The sequence below is a fragment of the Temnothorax curvispinosus genome, unplaced genomic scaffold (assembly GCF_003070985.1).
Source record: "Temnothorax curvispinosus isolate PA1 unplaced genomic scaffold, ASM307098v1 QBEX01011242.1, whole genome shotgun sequence".
NCBI lineage: Eukaryota > Metazoa > Arthropoda > Insecta > Hymenoptera > Formicidae > Temnothorax > Temnothorax curvispinosus.
Window position 1 is genome coordinate 104,733 of NW_020221022.1, and position 16,525 is coordinate 121,257.

General features: G+C 31.9%; 3 protein-coding genes and 1 pseudogene across 8 annotated transcripts; 1 reads left to right on the forward strand and 3 right to left on the reverse strand.

The window, feature by feature from the left end:
- Positions 1-631: 631 nt before the first annotated feature.
- Positions 632-5,218, reverse strand: LOC112461293 (microprocessor complex subunit DGCR8). 6 transcript variants are annotated; one of them, XM_025026488.1, is made up of 7 exons: positions 5,054-5,218; positions 3,659-4,108; positions 3,169-3,252; positions 2,706-3,090; positions 2,366-2,634; positions 1,799-2,235; positions 632-1,720 (listed from the first exon to the last, which is right to left on the reverse strand). In XM_025026488.1, the coding sequence occupies exons 2-7, from the start codon at positions 4,083-4,085 to the stop codon at positions 1,388-1,390; spliced, it is 1,935 nt and encodes a 644-aa protein (XP_024882256.1). In that variant the 5' UTR covers positions 4,086-4,108; positions 5,054-5,218; the 3' UTR covers positions 632-1,387. The 6 variants fall into 6 exon arrangements, with proteins under 6 accessions (XP_024882256.1, XP_024882252.1, XP_024882254.1 ...); XM_025026484.1 differs by having other exon boundaries at positions 3,659-4,922; XM_025026486.1 differs by having other exon boundaries at positions 4,855-5,218.
- A 123-nt stretch (positions 5,219-5,341) lies between these two features.
- Positions 5,342-6,108, forward strand: LOC112461288 (mitochondrial import inner membrane translocase subunit Tim8-like). The gene is made up of 2 exons (XM_025026478.1): positions 5,342-5,591; positions 5,769-6,108. Exons 1-2 carry the CDS (start codon positions 5,478-5,480, stop codon positions 5,937-5,939), a joined length of 285 nt encoding a protein of 94 aa, XP_024882246.1. The 5' UTR covers positions 5,342-5,477; the 3' UTR covers positions 5,940-6,108.
- Positions 6,109-6,208: 100 nt separating this feature from the next.
- On the reverse strand, positions 6,209-9,546 carry LOC112461287 (ufm1-specific protease 2). Its single transcript, XM_025026477.1, has 10 exons — positions 9,167-9,546; positions 8,724-8,942; positions 8,344-8,571; positions 8,091-8,249; positions 7,906-7,999; positions 7,572-7,832; positions 7,271-7,408; positions 7,069-7,195; positions 6,719-6,972; positions 6,209-6,614 (listed from the first exon to the last, which is right to left on the reverse strand). The coding sequence occupies exons 1-10, from the start codon at positions 9,203-9,205 to the stop codon at positions 6,403-6,405; spliced, it is 1,731 nt and encodes a 576-aa protein (XP_024882245.1). The 5' UTR covers positions 9,206-9,546; the 3' UTR covers positions 6,209-6,402.
- Positions 9,547-9,558: 12 nt separating this feature from the next.
- Positions 9,559-14,307, reverse strand: LOC112461292 (annotated as a pseudogene).
- Between the last annotated feature and the right edge of the window lie 2,218 nt (positions 14,308-16,525).

Consider the following 16,525-nt stretch of genomic DNA (forward strand, 5'->3'; position numbering starts at 1 on the left):
AATAAATAAGATTAGGGCATTTGCATATATTTGTTGCTTCCATGGCTGTATAAATAAATTTTCATTGACCAATGCGATAATTTAGAATTGTTGAATATCTTTATATATAACAAATATATAAATATGCAGATAAGTTTATCCCTTTCCATACATATTCAATGTAGTATCATATATGATTTTGAAATAATCTTAGATGTAAAACCAGAAATAAAAAGAATAACATGAATGTGACACAAGAATTACAATGTTGTCCATGATATATTGTAAGCAGGTATTAAAAACCTAGTGAATTGTAAAAGAATAAACAATACTTTTTTGGAAAAATGTATTACATACAACTTAATAATAATAATTTGCTCATATAAAATTATGTTTTAGTTCGACAAAATTTGATTCAAATAAGTGCTTTAATCATAGACATGTTTTAATCTTTTAATGTTCAGCTGGTTGTTAATAAAATAGAATTATAATCTACAATGATTTTATTAAGTTTATGTCCGTATCTACATCATGTTTTAAGCTAAATATAAAAACTGTTTTTTTTTTTACAACCAATATACAATAGTATTTATACAATAATAATAGGTTGGCCAATAAGTCCGTGCGGTTATTTATAAGTAACATTTATAAGTAAAAAACCGCACGGACTTATTGGCTAACAATATTTATATTACATTCGTACACATGAACAAATTATTATATGATCTGTCTAAAGTACAATACTTAAAATTCAAATTTTATGAAAATAATTTGACATTCGTTACAATGGAAAATCGAACATTGAGATCTTTTTTTCACGGAACAGAATATGAATGTTCATTAATATTGTATACATATTAGGTCGTACAGGTATCGTTAACATTTATTTTAAATGTGTTTCCGAATATATAATCATGTCTAATATTTATATATTATAATTATTTATGATACAATAAAACTTTTCTATTCTGTTCCCTTGTAAATTAGAATTCTTCTCTTATGCTACTTTCCCATTTCTCATATTTTGCTATCATTGTCACATTAGTGTAAAAAAATGAATGAAAGATAGAAATGTAATTATTTTCATTTTTTACACGTGCCATTAGAAAAAGAATAAGAAAGAAAATTCCAGAATAAAAGACTAGTTTGTGTGCGTGTACATATATATATGTTTTGATTGAGGCAATTTAAGAAATGTTTCAACTTAATGGGTCAACTTAAAAATAGTTAATAGTATTTTATATTTTAATACAGTGTAAAAATACTTATATGAAAATAATAATAGTTTGCATAAGTAACGAAAAAGTAATTTCTAAAAGGCATATCGTATAATATTATTTATCTAATATTTGTTCTTATATAGATAATAATTAATCTAAACACATGTATAAATTGTGTCTAATTTTTTTTATAAATCCACATTATTGAGATTGGCTGCAGATCCTGTTGGTAAATCTGGTGGTACAAACTTACCAATAGGTTGTATTGCTTCGCGTTGTTCAGCTAATCTTCGCATCTCTTGTCTAAGTTTACCTAAAATAGCATGATTTGGCTGATTAACGGCGGCTTTACCCTGCAAAAGGGTGATCTCTTGTTCCAATTGTTTCTTTTCCTTAAAAGACTTCACACTTCGCGACCCATAAAGACGCAACAAGGAACCCCACGACTGTATATGTGGATGTATTAACTGTAGTATTGCTTGTGCTGCTCGTTGTTTACCGTCTTTCTTATTACGACAAACCTGTAATTATTTAACTAAAATTAATTTCTTACCGTCTAAAATTAACAATTCTCTAAATGGGAAATAGCTTATACGTACAACAGTAGCTTCATGTTTTCCAACCTTCATTGTAAATTCGTTTCGTTGATGTTTCAACGTATTTACCGAATAATTAATCTGCATATCTCCTAAACCATAATTTCTTTGAATACAAGTTATTAAAATAGCATGTGGGGAAGGTTCTGTGGTTTTTGCACAAAATTCTGCCACACGCGGATCATTGATTGATATTTCGTCGAAGAACGAAAGATCAGCATCGGAATTTCCTCTAGATGCTTTTATCGTACGACTGTCATTATTCGATCCATTATCTCCGCCGTTCTCACCAGAAATTTTATCTTTCATTTGAGGAATCAAAATTTCAAGAGTTTTCCGGGCTGCATTAGCCTTTGCTTGTTTTTTACTACTGCCGAATCCGTTTCCATATTCCATATCATTAATACAAACTACCGCGGAATATGGCGTCGCTGCGTTTTCTATAATTAAATGCATTAAAATTCCATTTTAATAACCAATAAAGGTAAACTTGACGCAATTGCAAATTTGATACCAAATATACATCACGTTTTGTGTATTATCAAATAATATATTAAATAATACGATTACCTAATTCTTTAAATTTATACGTTGGCTGTTTCTTTAACGCGTGTTGTACATATTCATGAAGAATACAAACATAACTTTTGCCCGATGGATTCATTATCCAATGTTTTGCAGGTCTCTGTCCATTATCGTCCGCAATATTCCAACTGCCACTTCCACTAGAACTACTGACCGGGAAAGTTATCAGTTTTGTACCATCCGGTAAAGTTGGACGCTCAAGTTGTTTACGATGTTTTTTAATTTTCGTAAATTTCCGACGCGCTGACCAAGATCTATAACAGAAGAGTCGATTAACGTAAAATAAATTTCCCGACGACATAATCATTTTATTTTTCATACTTACTGAAATCTCATTACTTTAATAGATTTGAAACGGAACAAAGACTGACAATAACTTCTTAATTGCTCGCTATCTAACGAATGCGCCGCACGATTCTCTTGTATGGTTTCAATCTTTGCGCTGGGAAGACTGCAAGCTTCAGTGTTTGGTGCACGTTCCATTTTCTTCTTCCGTTCTTCTTCCTCTTCTGTTAATGCTCTTTTGTACTGAAGACAAGGAATGGCGCTTACAGGAACTTCGTGCTTTCTAACACTTCCTGGACCGAGAAAATATGGCTTTGCTAGTGTACAAACTCTACTCTGTTTATGAAGGTATAATGGCATTCCACTGTTGTGCGTCACTTGTACCCATCCTTCAGGTAAAACATCAAAATGATTATGCCCAATTTCTAAAAGAAGAACAATAAAAGTGAAATGAATAAAAGATAATTACACAGCTCTATATGATAGTTAATATATTAATGTACCATCTAAAACGAGTTTCTCCTTCTCCTCATAGGGCAAGCGATCCTTTTTATCTTTTCTCTTTCCTTTAAATTCTTCTGGTAAACCTAATGTACATAAAACTTAACTAAAATAAGCGAATTTAAAATCTTTGTGAATTATACTAAAAGATGAGAAATCAAATAACCAAATAACCTTACTTGGTTTCTTATTTGCTGCAGAAATTATTTAATCTAGTCTTAAGAATATATAGTTAATAAATGTAGTAAATTGTAGTTTTTATAAAAATCTTTTTAAATGTAAAAATGGTTAATAAGATTTGAAATTCTGCGTGACGATTCGTATGGATAATTAAAAGCAACATGCAGGTAAATATATTGTATCAATATGTGAAACGTTCAACAGACTTTTCGCAAGAATAAGCAAAAATTCTTTAGACTGCTTTCTCATCATAACAATTGTAGTTACCCTTGGCATCGAAATTTTTAAATTTGCGAAAACATTATAATATACCTTCTTCTAGCATCGCTTCAATTTCTTCATCTGGCACATCAGAGTCCATACTTTCATCTGTATCCGAATCGTCGTCATCAGAATCGTCATTCTGTTCTGGATGGCGATCTAGATCGTCGAGCACGTCAAATTGCCGTAAATCGTCATTGTGTTCCAGATCTTCCTGGCATAAGCCATTGTGCAAAATATCTTTATCGAGACATGCAGTTTCTTCGTCCGTATCATTACAATGGCTATCGTCAGTGCCAGTTGATTTGGTATCGTGTTCTAATTTAATTGACTTTGTAACACACAATGCTTCCCAATTTTGATTCTCGCGTTGCGTACTGGAGACCGCTCCGCAATCCAAGATGTTCCGATTTTGATTACTTGCACTATCTTCTGAGGCCATAACTTCCATAACTGCCTGTTCTACGTTAACTTCCATCGCGTTGCGTATCTGTTAAAATACTATAAAAATGCGAACAAGAAGCTCAGATGCTTTAGCCGACAAAATCAGTAAGGATTATATAAATAACAGCAGAATACTCCGATCCCGTGATCTTCTATTTACTCGTTCACTAGACAAAACTTATAGTATTGACCTCTTATCCTATATGCACATCTTATATGTACAATATAGTGATCATTGCATTTTGTGTGCAAATGCAAATTAACAGTAAATAACCAACAATAACAAACAATATCCAGTAAACTGAAATCCAAGGTCCATACAAAACAATCCGTGGATTAATATGTATTAAGCGCGTTGTATGGCCACACCACTTCCACCAATGGAGCCAAAGTCCAATCAATTTGAAACCACAAATGGCAATAAAAATTGGACATTTGCATTAGTGTTAGCAGTTTGGGGCCTATTACGTATCCATGAGAGTATACTGTACAAGCGAGCTGTTACTTTATCGGATTTTGTAGATGGCTGAGAGAATTCCATCGCATTATTTAAACTCCAGATCTAGACAGGAACAACATTGAGAGATTGAGGCTGTTACTAGCTGGAGTTCTGCGACGATGCTAGCTATACATTGACTGTATATACCTGATCTTCGGCCTGGCAGACAAACGCACGCTTGACAATTACGTTTACCAAATACGTGTCAATTCAAAACAGACTTTAAACAGACATGCAACGTACGTAGAGACTTCTGTGATGTAATAACTGTTAGACATAAGCCATATGGCGCGTGAAATAATACCTTTGTTAAGTCTCCTAACCACCTATTACTAACACGATACGAATGTTGATCGAGCTAACGCAACCGGCCTGTAAAATACAATAAATTTGGCCTGTAAAAATACTATACAAACGCAATCGTGTTACATTTAATTTCCTATTCGAAAAGGAGTGCCTACTCCCGTCAGAGAATACGACGCATTTAAACGTACGCTGCTTACCCACTACTAAATTTTATTCGCTTCCACGTTTTACATGGAATTACGATCTACGCGCGTTTGTACAAGTTGCTTTTTACGATTATTACCGTTTATACATTACGAAAAAAAATCGAAGAGATCATGCAAGGGGCACAATGAGGACAGACGGAAAAGAACTATTTTGAGGTTAGGTCGAGTAATCGGAGTAGTTTGTGAATTAAAGCAGAGCTGCCATTCCGAGAGGCGCGACGCGCGACATTCCCTGGATTTCTCCTGTCGTCACGTGTCACGTGTCACGTCACTGCCTTCGGCACGTTTGTATCCTAACCTTACTGGCGTGCACGATTTTCGTTCGTCTACGCTCGTCCACGAGCACCACGTGCAAAACTTGGGGAAGATCCGTATATTTTCACGTGCTACAAGATTTTGCAAATCGAGTTGAAACATGTCAGATCTATTTGACAGCGGCTCCTTTTCCGACAAGGACGGTAAAGGGATCGATCCTGAATTAGCGGAGCTTCTAATGGTCGAGAAGCAAAAGGCTCAATTCAACGCACAGGTGAAAGATTTTAACGCATAGATAAGCTTTTCACGTATTAAATCGCATTCACTGCTTTCCTAAATTGTTTTAACATTATTTCATGCATATTCTCGAGGAATGCTTGCGCATCTACGTGGAAAGAAATTTCCATTCGTCATGCGTAAAAGTTTCATAAATGTTTCTAAATTTGCTTAGATTCACGAGTTCAACGACTTTTGTTGGGATAAATGCGTCGATAAGCCAGGAAGTAAATTGGATGGCCGCACAGAAACATGTATAAACAATTGCGTCGATAGATTCATAGATGTTTCCCTTTTTGTTACGAATCGTTTCGCACAGTTAATACAAAACTCTGTAGGAAAGTAAGACTTTTGTAGAGTGTCCTGTTATGATAGTAACGATCGTAACATAGGATAAGATAGTAACATTAAGATAGTATCGATAGTAACATAGGATTTTTATAACCATAAATATTAAATGTAATGTTACTATCAATTTAATATTTGTGAATGCAAGATAAAATTATATATTGTAACAAAAAGGTAGATATTTCAGTATAATATACCCAATAAAATATTAATTTTCATCATAGAAAATTTTTGATTAAATTTACCTTTATTTAGAAATAAGTTTGTATTCATTGTTTTTATTCCACTGTTGCATGTATTGCACAAGTGAAACGAAATGTTACAAATGTTGCAGTAATGCAATACATTGTGAAAATTATTCTATACATATATGTGCATATATGATGTGAATATGTAACAGAGAATTTTACTTTGATTACATTTAGAAAATTAGATTATGTACATATACGATGTATTTAATATCAGAAAGCTATAGGCCTTTGTGGAAGGCACATGTTGTAAAATGCATCCTTTTTCCAAAAATCTTTTGTTTTCCATCCACACCATCCCTTACTTATTACGGTAGGCAAGTGTTCTGTACCTGTGTAATGTGGATCTAGAATTAAGAACTTTCCCTCTCCAGAATTTTCGTCGTAACTAACTCCTAGAATTGTATGAGCTAGCACTCCTCCACCTATTCAAAGAAAGAACAGAAAGCTATTACTTTAATATTTTAAATACATTTTTAATTTTAATCATTTCTAGAATACAAAAGTAAGAAGTACAATTAAAACTTACCAATCATGATAGGTGTGCCCTGTGTATCAAAATGATCTGCAATTTGTGGGATTAAGGCCAGCATCTCTTCTCCGCTTGATGCACGAAGTATCTTTACATCTATGTTGAGGAGAGTCTGCAGTACAAAACTCACTTCAGTTGAACCAATCCATTGTCTACTACCAAGGAAGGCAAAAGGTTTATCGCCTATATCGATTAGACACTGTTGTATTTTGCGATGAGATGGTATTGATACTTCACTATAACCCTGTAATCTATGGTATAACAGATTCCAATTTATACATATGTGTTGACAGCATATATTTCAACGTTACATACACAATATTCGATTACTCTCGATATTTTATTACCTGTACCATGAAATGATGGTTTGGAGAGATCTATAGGCACATCCCCATCCATTGTCATCAAAATTATCTTGCATATAATGATGATACGAATACAAACCGTCCACAATACTGAGTTTTCCTGCAACACCTAATTAAGGCAAAATATTAAAACAATTGCATAACGATTTCAAACGGTGACACATTTGAGAATATAAATATATACCTTTGTATAAAAGAGCTCGATGAGGATTTATAAGTATCTCATTTGCCTGTGTGTCAAATTTGACGGACGTTCCACGTCGAAAATACGGTCTAGTTAAATCTAACGCTAAAGCCTTGTGTAAAGCCTTGCGATATTCCACTGAAATTATATGACTGGTCTGTATAAAAGCAAATATATGACACATATATTACTGATAAAAAATGCGCAAGGATGATACAGGATATTGCGAACAAACCATAGCGATGGAATTTATTGCATGATCGACAATAAACAGATCAGTAATCAAGATATGAAATCTTACTTGTGTTATCGTTAGTAGAATTGTCAGGATATACTACTGTAAATAAATGTCCACAGCCTTGAGGTTTAAAATGCATGACTTCAGGTAATTTTGTAGGCAGTTTTATATTTTCAGACTGATTTTCTTGTTGTATTTCAATTAGTCTAATGTTCCGGCAAGTGGATTCCACCAGAATCGCGTGCACGTCGGCTGATTTTACATTCAAGTTTACCAGTGACAATGCATCGATGTGTAAATTGCATTCTAAACTGTCGAAGGATTCTGCAACATAACGAGCGTAATAGTGTGATAAATAAGAAACATGACGTTAATATTTATTGTATTTAATACGCACTTTTGATGTGTTGCAAGACGGGAGCATATCTGACAGATTCTTCGGAATTTCTATCGCTTGATATCTTTAATAACATATTTGCATGTATAATGTTCTAAAAATTAACAAAATATGTATAAACACTCTGAGATAATTCCTGTTTAAAGTAGTATGTACACACACAAGTTTAGCCTACAAATACATACCACAGGTCCAACTATATTACTTGTTCCAGTGGAAAGTTTCTCCTGGTCTTTAGACACAAGTAAAATATCTTTTAACATTGTATCTTTTAAATTGTCATCAGTTCTGAAGAGGTATGCATTGTTCAAAGGAAAATGTATCCCTATTTTTCCAGATGCGATCTACAGCAGTGCAAAATTGTGCGATATATATGCGGCATATACAATTATAAGATACAAAAATTGACACAAATGTTAATCAAGGAGGAATTCTCACATTTTTTCGCGACTCTTGTAAAGCTTCCGTTACGTTCCCATCCTGAGCAACCAACGGCAGAGTCGCTTGTAATCTAATATACACAAACTGTCGAGAAAGATCATCTTCGGTAATAATACTGAAATTATTTACAGCTTCCAGTTTTTGATGCACATAAAAGTACGCTTGTATGTCTGACGTAGTATGCAAATATTTTAAAAGCAACGGATTATCGGTAATATCGATGTCCTATACAAACAAACATATATGTTATTTTACCTTTAATTTTTCATGCAATGCATATATAATTTCACGATGTTGAGGTTAATATAAGAATGGATGGCATATATCAGATATATAAATAAAAAATATATCAAACATAAGTGATATCCTGTAGTTACCTTGAAAACGGCAGTATCTACTTCTTCACATTCGCCAGTATGTAATATGCCACAGAAATATATATCTGCAGGTAGATTCAACTGCATCGTCATTGAATCCGGTATGTTCTTATCCTCGTCGTTACGCGAACTTATACTGAATGTCAAAACTACGAGGGTATCATTGTACATAATACCATAAAGATAACCAGTTGTTGTGGCTTCCACGTTTTCTAGTCGCTAAAAGTATCATTTTATTTAAGTACATTGGCTTATGTAAATGGCTATTTTATTCATCAAATACACAGAAATGTAGCACTATATCGAATAAAATTTAGCTGAAAAAAGGAACACATTCGCAGAATACTATTCCTCGCAAGAAATGTGCCAAGCAATCGTGAAAACTTGAAGAATATATGCGTTCTCGAATCGTTATCGATGCAGATATGCCTATTGACGTTTACCTGCAGAATGTTCGACAAGATCTGCAATTGCGGTGCCATCGTGTCGCGTCGAAATCAGATGCAGAAGCAAGATCTTACGAGGATCAGACTGATCGGAGGTGCTTCGTGCTGTCAGCGAACGCAATCACCATATGGAGAGATAACAGGAAATCACAATTGACGTTTCAAACACGAGCCACCTGGACTGGGAGGTTAAGTCCAGTTAAATCCGTTCTCGTTGTCACAGGTCGAAAAAAACCGCATAGCAACCGCCTAAATCGAAATTTCACTTGTCGAGGATGAGGGAACGCCGCTCTTTTACGTTCGAATTTGCATTCTTGTCAATTCACCTGCGAAAATTCTGCTCGTCTCGCAACAAACGACGCATTCAAGCGCCTAATGACTGCTAAGTGCTAATGACCTAAAATCAAAATCCGATACGGATTTTATGTGCGACCAGAGAGAAACCTGAGAGGCGTCGCCTGAGAAAGTGCAACTCAACTACGTCGAATCGCTCGGTAACCGCACATGGTTTGCGTCCGTGCTAATGGTTCGTGTCCAAACTAGCCAGCTGGAGGGGATCATATTATTAAACGATATTGCAAATATTGCAGATATCAAACTACAAATCTACATATCAACTTGTATCTATATGTTTAACTCATATCAGGATCATAAAGGGAAAACTGACTGCTGTGTGAGGCAAGCGTATGGCATTTATTGTTAAAATGAGACAAATGCATAAACGCGAAAGTAAAAACGAGACGTGTAGTGACGCCGCGGCGCTTTTGAAGTTGCCGCGCGGCGCGCGGAAAACGCGGGAAGCGCCTCCGCCATATTGATGACGTATAACCGCTTCTCCTTCCATGTCCATTTCCAGAAGGCGGCTGACACGGAACGGATCGGCTCCGGAACGAGCGACGTCGCGACTCATTTAATTGGTAAGTATAACACATATTAATCTTGCATGCATTATATTCACTGCGGTATCTATCGCGTAACATAGATTTAGCGCTCGGGTATTGATATTTCTTAAAAATACGTATTCCGCGATACTTGTCCGGCCGAAGGCGCGTCGCACGAGCAATCGCGAAAGTGACGATCGTATTTTCGAGTGTCGTGCCGCGAATATCGCGGATATTTGCCAATAATATTAATACGCTATTCGCTAGAATGCAAAAGAACAATTGCTGTAATAAGCGAGTTAGTAAATATTTGATTTCTCAAAGTTCGGAAAAATCATGATCGCGAACTTAAGTTGGCTACGGAACGCGTAGCGACGCCGCGGCGCTTTTGACGCGTGAAGTTGCCGCGCGGAAACGAAGCGCCTCCGCCATATTGATGACGTACTCCCTTCCCTTTCATTTCCAGAGAGTGACGGGCACGGAACGGATCGGCTCCGGAACGAGTGGCGTCGCGAATCATTTAATTGGTAAGTTTGACACATATTGATCTTGCATGTATTATTCACTGTGGTATCTATCGCGTAGTATAGATTCGACGCGACGCTCGGGTATTATAATGATTCTTGAAAATACGTATTCTCTCCGCGATACACACACACACTTGTTCGGCAGAAGACGCGTTGCGAGGGTAATCGCGAAAGCGATTATATTTTCGAATGTCGCGAATATCGAGGACGCGCCGCGACGCCGCGCGCCGCGACGCTTTCGGTACAAGAAATTGCCGAACAGGAGACGATGAAGCGCCTTCGTCATATTAATTACGTTCTCTTTTTATTTTCAGAACGCGACGAATACGAGACGGATCGGCTCCGAAATGAGTGGCATCGCAACTTATTTAATTGGTAAGTTTAACATGTGTATATATTATAATAAGTGATCTGAAAACGACACTGCGCAAATAAATATTTATTTCCATCAGTAACAATTATTAATAAAAGATTATAGATTATTAAATGCTTATCTCGCGATTTGATACATTCGGTCTTCGCTTCCTTAATTTTGGCTCTTCTTTTTTTCCGTATTGTTATTTCTTCGTGGCACTCACATCTGTTTTCTAAAACAAACAAAATATTTATTAAAGGCGATTACAAATAATCATTAGAATACAATGACTGAAAGTATCATACAAGATATGGCAAACCTACGCGAAAAAGCAATATTGCTTGCTTGCTTACACACCACTTTATAAAGTATTTAATTTAGGACGAATATATAAGGAAGAGGTTAAAAGAAACACATGCTTAAAATAAAAATAAAAAAATTACTTTTACACACAAGTTTTATTCGTAATTTCAATACATTTTTAATCAAAGAATAACATCTTAATGATATAATGCATTTTTTAGATATCAACTTGTATAAAATTTGATAAGAAAAAATCGAATCCTGATATAATATATACTATTATAAATTTTAATTATTTAGAAATATTTGATATATTAACAAGTAATATTTTATATATATTTGTTAATATTAGTCATGTCATAAATAATTTATTAAGTGTATTTAATAAATCCTAAAATATAATCTAAAATATTTTATTTATTAGATAATGTACTAAATATGTAATATACTGCATATATAGTGTATTGCACGTTTAATTGTTTAATAAATAAAATATTTTAGATTATATTTTACAATTTTTGAAATATTTTAATAAATTATTCATGACATGATTAATATCAACCAATATATATAAAATATTACTTATTAATAGATATTTCTATTTCTAAATAATTTTTAAATAATTAAAGTTTATAATAGTTTAGATTATATCAGAATTAGATTTTTTTTCTTATCAAATTTTATACAAGTTAATATTTAAAAAAAGTATTGTTATTAAGATGTTATTGTTTTATTAAAAATTTATTGAAATTACAAATAAAACTTGCGTGCAAAAGTTATTTCTTTATTTTTATTTTAAGCATGTTTCTTTTAATCTCTTTCCTCTATTCGTCCGAAATTAAATATTTTTTTAAATTAGTGCAAGCAAGCAACATACTATATAGGTATCTATAAATATTTTTTGTATATGTGTATATAAAATATATTAAGCATTATCTTTTTCTTATAACAAGAAATCCATATTTATTTTAGACATTATTTTTATTTAAATATTTTTGTATGTTACAGATCAATTTTGTGTATAACTTCTGCTGTGTAAAGAAAAGGGTTCAGATGAAAGAACCCGGGAGGAGATTGAGGAGGCCTAGGAAAGGTATCGGGCACTGTTGGAGTAACATTGCGGTAAGCATTATTGCTTATTTGTACTAAAATTAGTTGTTTTGTTTTGATGATTTAAAAATAATAATTAGAAAAAAAAATTAATCTGAAATTTTATAAAAATTTATTCTTGTGCAAATTCTTTTCGAAAAATGTAATTATTTTAATAGATATTTAATTATTTTAATAGATATTTAATGAAAAACCATTAAGAAATTTTATGTATGTAAGAATTAACTTTTGAATTATTAATTATATTTTGAGCGTTTTAATTTAAATTTTATGTTTGTATATTACAGAATTATTGTGGCGCTGATTGTACGTGGCTGACAACTCCACTGTCGATTGGTGAGTGACAAAAAGGATTATTAATGAGATAACGGATCTATGAAAATTGTATGAGATATACATATTTCTGCATCATTATAATTGTATTAAAAATAAATATAGAATCTCATAGATCCGTTATCTTAAAATGGATATAACGAATTATAACAAATATTTCATCTCGGACTCGTTTTGCGTTATTCAATTTGGTGTGCATTAATGTGCTTGAGGCTACACTCGCACAGGTACACAGAGAAAAAATACAATGAATAGAAATTAAAGGATCATTATTTTATTTGTCCGAATTCTATTGTTTAGGAAAATAAAACTTTATATTCTTTTAAGTTAAAACATTCAATATATATATTATTTTTAATATATTTAAAATAAGTATAGTTCAATAAACTTTATAACGTTAAAACTTTAAAATAAGTCTTTATTTTAATCCTATTAATAATAATATTAATAAAATTAAAATAAGGACCCGTTTTAAAGTGTAAAAGTTTTAACGTTTTAAAGTTATTATGAAGCTATTTGAACTTATTTTAATATATTAATAATAATATATATTAGATATATATTGAATGTTTTAACTTAAAAGAATGTAAAGTTTTTTTTTTCTACACAATAGAATTTAGACAACAAAAATAAAATACTTATATCTAGATCTAGAGTTGTATCTTAATAAAGATAAATAGTTCCATAGATATTAGAAAAAATTATGGAAACATTTTTTTGTGTGTAAATGTACATATATATATGTGTTTATTTTTTTTTTGCAGTCTCTGAATATCTTCTTTAGTTTACCTATATTTTTCAATTCTTCATACTGTGAGACCATATCCAAGACTTTCTTCTCAGCTGCAAAAGACAAATAAGATAAAATAAAACAATATAATATCAATCAGTATTATGTTAACAATAAGCTAAACTTACATCTTTTCTTGAAGATAGGCTTCTCTCCTCGTTTAACAGATTCTAGTAGCTCTTCCTTTTTTTGCCGCTTCTTTTCTGCTTTCTCTTTCTTTTTTTTTCTTCCTTAACTGATTTTCAAGCCTCTGAATGAGATATTTTATTTTCTTTATAACTTTTAGATCTGTCGTTTCTTTCAATTTTTTTGTAAAGTTTTGAGGTCGTTTTCTCGTAACTTGTTAATAAATGCATAAGAATGTCTAAAGGCCTTCTCATCAAACATATCACATAAACTATCAAATCTAGGGTCCCGAGATACAAATTTTTTTACTCGAGTTAACTTTTTATATCTCGGAACTGGCTTTTTAGCAGAAATCTCTCGTGGCTTATTCTTATTTTTTCGTTTAAACTCTATTTTCTCAGTTTTTTCTTACTTTTCTTTCCAAATATTGTCTCATTGTATACCTTGGTACCTAATTTCTTTTTTAATTTCTGTAAATCCTCAAAACTCATATGTTTTAATTCCTCTCGTACTTGTTCCTAAAACACAAACAATTCGGAGCATGTTACCACCCACAAATATATAAACTTTTCTTGTAATAATAGTGCTGTGTTAATTAAAATTAACCTAAATAAAAGCATTTAATAATATGTAGTAAAAATAAGTAGTAAAAATGAAGAAAAACTTACACGATCTTTATCTTCTGTAAGTAGGGACCCTTTTTCATCATTCATGTTGAGTCCTAAGATGTAATTGGAATACAAATTTATCAATCTCTATAACAAAATGGTAAATGTTTAGTATAACGCTCACCCCTCCGATTTTCTTGAAATTTTGTCAAAATGTTTATTTTTGTGTGTAAAATATATTCTGAGAAGGAAAATCGTTGCTCTCATGTCTCGTTTTTTTTTATTTAATTTCAAAATTTTATGTCGGTAAGTAGCAAAATGAAAACTTACGTTTTTAAAATACTACGCAACTTTATTTGTTACTTTTTAATAAGTATGCGGACAACTTAATTTGTGAATATAGTAACAAATGAAGTTGCAGTATTTTAAAAACGTAAATTATCATTTTGCTACTTACCGACATCATAAAATTTTGAAATTAAATAAAAAAAAAACGAGACATGAGCGACGATTTTCCTTCTCAGAATGTATTTTACACACAAAAATAAACTATTTTACAAAATTTCAAGAAAATTGGAAGAAAAAGCGTTATACTAAACATTAACCGGCGATGTTTCTCGATTAATCGAAATAACGATAATCGATAATTTGCCTTTTGATTAATCAATATTTGATTTTTCTCTCGACATCGACACACTGACTTCTTTCCTTTTAATTAAATATAATTTAATTAATATCATATATTTATTAATGTGACTTATAGCTGCAGATTATATATCAGTTGAACTAATTCTTTTTTTAATAAATAAGTGTTAAAGAAAGTGACAGAACAAAAATAAGGAACATATGTGGTTACCTATCGGGGATACATTATACATATCGCTTTATGCGTTATATGTATATTACTTTATCACATTGCACATTTTATGCATATCACTGCACTGGCGTTGTACACATGAATCCATTGCGACCGGAGTAAAGTATCCCTCACACCGAATCAGGAGGGAGAGATATGACAATGGGAGGGATATTAATATTATTGCTTAATATCGTAAAAAAAATAAAAGGTCAAAGGATAAAAAATATTTAGATTTGATTATACAATTCCTATATTAATAGTATTTTTTAAATAATTTGTACATATTAATATACAGGTAATGTAATGTATGTTATATATAAAGATTATAACAATCAAGTGGTAGGTTTAATATACATTTTTTGACATAATTTCAAGAACGTCTTATCATTCCGTAATTAAAGTGTTTTAATTTTTTTAATTAACAAATTATTTTGACATTGCTATAAAAAAGTCAGAATACTGTATTATTATTAATCTTTCTTACTCATTTATTCCTTTGTTAGTTTTTTATTCATAATTAATTCACTTAATTATTTATTAAAGAATTATTAACAGATGTAATAAATGTATGTATTTTTACTTTAAAATGCGTAAAGAATAATAGCAAATATATTTTTATGTATTATCAAAAACTTACTTTGTTGTATGTTACAGTATCTTTCGACTATACTCTCCTATTTTACGACACTGCGAGTAATCATGGACGATGATAAAAGTTAACAGTAAACTCAGTATGTTAAAATAGTTACAATAGTACTGATTAGTTAATACAATATAAGGGTTGTCTCGGCAAACTACTGGTTTGATTTGAAGATAATATTAAATTTAGATAATATTAGAATTATTGTCGCAGTGCTATATTCATTAATTTTTATTATATGTTCTAATTTTTCAAAACGTAATATTGGTAATATTATTGAAATTAATATATTGTATTAGGGAAGATCAGTTTTTCAGTTTCCGATTTTTAATAAAAGAAACTTTTCAGAATAGCCAATAGAAGTTGAGAGAGAGAGAGAGAGAGAGAGAAAGAGAGAGAGAGAGAGAGAGAGAGAGAGAGAGAGAGAGAGAGAGAGATGTTGGAAATAGAGACTCCAAGTCGCTCGATCCTTATATTTTATTGGTTAGTATTGTGATTAATGATATTAAACGTTGCATGAGTGTTATGAAAAATTAGAACATATAATAAAAATTAATGAATATAGCAGTGCGACAATAATTCTAACTAAATTTAATATTATCTTCAAATCAAACCAGTAGTTTGCCGAGACAACCCTTATATTGTATTGACTAATCAATACTATTGTAACTATTTTAACATACTGAGTTTACTGTTAACTTTTATCATCGTCCAGCACTACTCGCAGTGTTGTAAAATAGGAGAGTATAGTCGAAAGATACTGTAACATACAACAAAGTATAAGTTTTTGATAATACATAAAAATGTATGTGCTATTATTCTTT